We start from the raw sequence: 6,000 nt of genomic DNA on the forward strand, positions 1-6,000 counted from the left end.
ATCAGGACTGAGGTGCTTCTGTCTGGTCTGTCTGTGCTCTCAGGACTGATTTACAACTTCATTTTGCATAATGCCTACCTCTGTGTGGATATGCGTCCAGTCTGTAGGCAATAACAAAGATTTGTGGTGGAGTTAAGACCGTCCCAATGTCAAGGAACTGTCCTTCAGACTTCGCCTAATACTGTCTCTGCAGTCGAGGAAAAAGTTGGCATGTGTGGAAGGCTGTTCATAAGTCTTAGCATAAGACTTCAGCCCTGGAGCATCTTAGATGTGTCCTGGACCTGGACACTCTGTTAGTCTCGACTGAGTCCTGAGGTGCACCTAGGTTTGTCAATTAATCTTTCTAAATTCATATGTAATGCTGAGAGACAAAAAGATGCATACTTTTCACATCCCCAGAGCCTTGCTCTTTTCTGTTGACTTAACAGGACCAAAACTCTTAAGCTGTCTCCCGTCAATTTTATGGCTGTTCCTGGCTCGTTGAGATGCCACGTTATCTCATAGCAGGGGACCTGAGTGCACCGCACCACGTATCCACCAATCGCTCCTTATCTGCCTTGATGTGCAGACGAGAGGTTGCCACATTTCATCAGGTTACACAGTCGGTGGCTTTCCACCGGGGTGCAGTAATACTTGAGATCAGCAGCCGCATGGAACAAAATGCTGTTGCTTGCCAGGCAGTAAACCCTCATCTCTTGATTTTTGTTGTGTTTGTTAGTTTTTTTTTTTTTCTTCAATTTTGTTTAGCAAAGGCAGCTGGCACCTTCTGCCTCTCCTGTCAGGAATGGCTACAGGTGCTAACCACCTATAGAAGGAGGTGTATGTGTAGAAGAGTCATTTCAATAACTGATTTCTTCAGAGCAGGACTATTCAGTCAGGGTGGATCTCCAACATAGCCCCTGCCTCTGCTTTGGGAGTTTCTGGCTCCTGCAGACAAATTTGGGAGGCGTAGAATCAAAGAATGATTTAGGTTGGAAGGGACCTTAAAGATCTCCTAGTTCCACCCCCCCTGCCATGGGCAGGGACACCTCCCACTAGAACAGGTTACTCAAAGCCCCATCCAACCTGGCCTTGAACACTTTCAGGGATGGGGCATCCACAACTTCCCTGGGCAACCTATTCCAGCCTTTCAGCCTCCTTGCCCTGCATAGTGATTATGGTAAAATAAAACATGCAACCACAATGGATGGTGACACCCTGCTTGTAGTGGTGCAGTAGGGGAAATGGGTATTCAGCCAGTTAAGTGGTCATAGTGGTTGTCTTTGAGCACGTGGTGACTCCATTCATGCATGTCCTGGAAAAAGGATTGGTTCAACATCCACACAGCTGTTGCGAGCTACAAACTTAAAGATCTAAGCAACTTCATGACTTGCTTAGGTGTTTAACATGTTGAATATATTGGCTGTTTTACAGGCAACACGAAAGGACGAGAATTGTTTTTTTTAGACGATCGAAAACAAGTTATTTAGCTGTGTTCCTGGGGAAGCAGTGCTAGAGTGCCTTAACAAGCAAGTCACTGTTTGTTCGATGACAGATTTGGTGCTAATTTTGCTGCTGTCTGCTCCCGTTTGCGTCTCGTGGTTGTGGATGAAAGCAGCAGAGCAGTGATTAGCTCAGACCCTGCTGAAAAAAAACAGTGGCTTCTGAAGAACAAGGGAGTGAGAGTATATTACCCTCTGGCGTTTTTATTTTATTTAGCAGGTAAAACTGTTCATTGAACCAGAGTTCATTTACAGTGGTACCCCAGCAGACTGCAGCAACAGGATGAATTACCAATCACTCACAGTGCAAACAGGAATCATTCAAACCCTGGATCATGTGTACTCAGGAGTTCAAGTTTCTTGCACTGCACGCTAGATAGCTGCCGGTGTTTCCCCCTTGCCTCTAAAATCCTGTCGGGCATCCTCGTCTCTGTGTTAGTCCCCAGATCACATTTCTATCTGTATTCCTCCCGGTGGGTTTTGATTCTAATGCTGTTAACCAGAAGCTGGGCAGTTCACAGGATTAGATTCTTTTAGCCATCAAATTAATGGAAATTGGACTATATGCTTCCTTTGAGGATATACTTTCTTTTCAGGAGCTTTGACTTGGAGGACCATTGGTGAGATGATATCAGGAGCCTTAACTAATCCCCTAATGATTGTACCAGGGTGAACAAGTCTTATCTATAACAATTAGCGCAGTGATTCACCACAAGGCTACTCTTACCTGATAAGTGGGGTTTTGCATTGAAAAGGATTTTTCTCCCTTTGCTTTGAAGCTGGTGGCTGTGCAAAGTCCTGAACCTCATGGTGAGGCAGCGTGCAACCCTGTTGGGGCTGGGTCGAGCTGGCTTTCTGCTCCCTTTGGAGCAGGGTGTATTCTAGTCACTGAGTTTATTAAAAATGCATGTGTTAAGTGATGGGATAATTACAGCAAGTTTGTCTGGGGATGGATAGCAGCAGAGAGAAAAAATTGAAAAATGTGTCTGAGAAAAGGTATCAGCTGTCTCCAGAGAAAACAGTTCGCAGCGGGCAGTTTGGCAGCATACACTACAACTGCTGGTGCAAGGACAGATGCAGGACACCAGTCTGGGAGAAGCGGTTCAACCTTGGCATCTCCAGGGCTGTTGCCAGCGCCCTCAGCACTTACGTGCTTCAGGTTTATTCACACGGTATTGTTCCTTTGGATTTTCCTCTGTCTGAATGATTTTGGTTTGGGAGGGTGTGTCTGCACTTGCTGCTCGCATCAGGAATGCAGTTTGAAGGGTAGAGGCCATCTCCTGTCTGTGGCTGGCACCCAGTTTTTGCCTGGGGGTTGCCTGACTGATGCAGCAGACCATTAATTTGCAGACAACCAGGGTGTATCCAAAGGCAACGCCATCAATTGGCAGGAGGTAAATAGATGCTGCCTTTCTGAATAAAGCAGGGCTGGAATCCTCTCTGTTCATCTTCCCTTCCAAACTGGGTGTATCTCCTAGTGCTCTCTAATCTCTTCTCCTCTTTGTTTTACTTGTCTGAAACCTCTCGGCTGTGGGAGAGGTTGTGTGGCCTCAAGCTGGAGAGGTTTTGTCATGGTGATTAGTCGGTTTAGTTAGGGTGCTGGAGACCTTTGTCCATATGCTGCCAAAAGATGAAAATGATTATTATTATTTGCCCACTTCACAGAGATACTGTAAGGATTAACTCATGTTTGTAAATTGCTTTGGAGATTCAGGGCGCTGTACAAGCACTAAGGATTATTGCTTTCTAATTCTTCAAGGTAATATAACTTCTGTAAAGACTTTTAGCCTCGGAAGCGTTTTGGAAATGGGAAGAGTGAAGTCCCTTTGAAATTAGATACACTTCTAATGTTTAAGATAAAAACAACTGCTGCTTCTCTGCTGCTTCTTCCAAAAAAGAAAAAAAAACCCACGAAACAATGGCAGATTGATAGTGCCTCTTTTTTTTTTTTCCTAGGAGTCCAACGTGTTGATTGCTGCTAACAGTCAGGGTACAATTAAGGTAAGTTATTTCATGCATCTCCTCTTTAAATGTTTGAATCTGTTCTTAGTAAAGAGCAAGGTCAGAGAAACCGTACAGCCAGGAGAAACCATTAGAAGAGGTCATCCCAACTGTAGAACTTTGTAATTTAAATGATGTATTTGCCTCTGGCACATGTCGGAGGGAGCAGAGAGCGCACCAGCAATGAAACAGAGTTAAAGCAAGGTGTAGAAAAGCTGCTGGCAGCCATTCAGCACCTTCTTTCCCTCCACCACTCCGCAGGATCCCAGTAGCACAGAGAGTCTGGTACAAGCATCTACTCGGGCTCGTGCTGGTTCTTGTGGCAGCGGAGGCTGCGCATTAACTCACCAGCTTTAACCGGAGCCCGTCCTCCTGCTGCTGCTGCCAACATGGGGTGCAGCAGAGCTGAAAGCTGAGCTCCTGATGTGCAGCCAGCTGGAGCAATGTTTGAAATGAGCAGGGATGCTCCCTCGCTTTGCTTACTCCTGGTGCCTAGACTGGCTGGAACAGACAGCAGCTGCCAGCACAGGGTTTTGTGAAAGCAACAGCCTTTCTTGTGCACTGAGAAGCCAGCGTTTTGCCAGGTTTTCAACACTTGAAATAAAAGCCTTCCAGAGTGTCTGTTCAATGTATTTCTGTACATGAAATGTCAAGTAATACGGAAAAGACTTTGGCCTTCTTTACATGTCTATCAGATAGCCAAGCAAAACCAGTACCCAAACTCAGGCTGGTACTGATCCTCCAGAGTACCCCAGGTCTGATGCCATCCCAAATTATACACAGCAGCATTGACCTCCACTGTGCATTTGAGGCTTGGTGGTCAACACTGCAAGCTTGTAGCCCAGAGCCCTGGCAGCTTTCTGTAGCTGCTGATAAAAGGGTTTACTTGCTGTTAGCAGAGTTACACACTGGATCATCACTCTCATGAAGCTGAGGTCCTCATCCTGATTTCTCCTTGCATCCCTGTGATGATCGCAGCTCTCTGGAGCCAGACCAGAAAAATCATAAAAAAAAGCAAGAGTGAGGGGAGACTGCAGTGGTCTGTGTTTGACTGCATGTCAAGATATTTTTTTTTTCCTCCTTTCTAGGCCATGAGTGGCCTGGTTACTCCCACTCTTGCAGCGTGTGATGCTGTAGCCTCTCGTTCGTAGGCAATTTATTTAGCAGGCTGCAGAACCGGTTGCTCATTACTTTGGTCACTTCCTTCTTAGTAAAATGGACAAAATGCACAGATGCTTTTGATACCTTGAAGTGAATCCAGCAGCAAGAGAAGAGTGATTAGAGAGGAGAGCTTTTGCTCATGCAGTTTGCTTGTTAAAGGGAGGAGGTAGATAGAGAAACGTGGAAACAGTCAGGGCTGTCAGAGCTCTGGTATTTCCATTTGCCTTTGGCAGCACACAGGGGGAAGGTGGGATGGTCTGGGAAAGGACTGGGTTTCCACAAACCCTTTTCAATCTGGGGGCAGATTCCATGCCAGCCAGCACCCGTGGGCTAAAGCTCTAGAGCTTTCTCCAGTAAGAGCATCCTGGGTTAATACAGGCTGTGCAAATCACTCTGCAGGTGACAGCCTTCATAGTTACTTTTCTTTGGCCATCTCTAGACCATGCCTTCAGAGGCTGCTGCACCATCTTAGCACGGACAAGGGAAATGTGTCCTACCCACAGAGGGCTGAGAGGACAAAATCTCTGATCTCCGTTACAAGATTTCTGAGAGCTGGTTGATTGGGATGAATGGAAACGAGACAACTGTGGATGGTTTTGCTTCATGCCATAATTTATCCTAGCGCAAGCAAACATCAAAATCGGGATCCTTGCCAAGTGCTTATCCCATTTGCGTGATATTATTGCATGCTGGTGAATAAAGGGTAAGGGGTGGAGACAGAAAGGTCAGTCCTGTCCTAGTGATCTATATGCTGATGTAGGAGATAATGAATGTCATAAATTGCTATTCTAAATGTCTCGTCTTCCTTACTAATCAGGTACTGGAGCTGGTATGAAGGGTTTTCTCTCAAGGCATGAGGTACTTGGTCTTGCTGATATGCTACAGTATTCATCTGGGATCCTCAGCGGGACAAGAAACCGAAACCACCTTGATGTTCCTCCCCAAAACCATCATGTTTGGGTTTTTTTCCATTTATGGACTTTCTAGGACATTTTGAGACACTGGAAACACCAGTGAACTGTCTGCCATCAACATTAACTCCACAGACTTTGCTGCTGCTGGTGGTGGTGGTATGGTTGTCTAATTTTTATGATAGGAAAACAAATTCTTTTAAATAAAAACAAAAAGGAATAATAAAATTTATTGAGCCACAAGCTGAAGCTGGAAGATTCTCTCTTGTTGCATATGGGAACAGATTTACTTGGGAAGGGAGATTACAGGACCACACAGGGCTGTTCTCAGTTGCATATCTCTGGTTACTTTCAACTGGACTGTTCCTTCATTCCCATTGGAAAAAGAAAGTCTCTAAGCCTTACCTGGACATGCAAGCAGTCTGCTTTGAGATCCCATAACAATA

The 6,000-nt window shown here is 45.5% G+C and overlaps 1 protein-coding gene across 1 annotated transcript in view; it reads left to right on the forward strand.

Annotated features, from left to right (window-relative positions):
- Nucleotides 1–5,800, forward strand: part of RFWD2 (ring finger and WD repeat domain 2, E3 ubiquitin protein ligase) — a 119,238-nt gene extending 113,438 nt beyond the window's left edge. Inside the window, exons 18-19 of the mRNA XM_009892851.1 lie at nucleotides 3,438–3,482; nucleotides 5,461–5,800. Coding sequence (XP_009891153.1) covers nucleotides 3,438–3,482; nucleotides 5,461–5,478 — 63 coding nt within the window. The 3' untranslated portion in view covers nucleotides 5,479–5,800. The remainder of the gene's footprint in view (nucleotides 1–3,437; nucleotides 3,483–5,460) is intronic.
- Nucleotides 5,801–6,000: the final 200 nt, after the last annotated feature.

The sequence above is a fragment of the Charadrius vociferus genome, unplaced genomic scaffold (genome assembly GCF_000708025.1).
Source record: "Charadrius vociferus isolate BGI_N301 unplaced genomic scaffold, ASM70802v2 scaffold39, whole genome shotgun sequence".
Taxonomy (NCBI): domain Eukaryota; kingdom Metazoa; phylum Chordata; class Aves; order Charadriiformes; family Charadriidae; genus Charadrius; species Charadrius vociferus.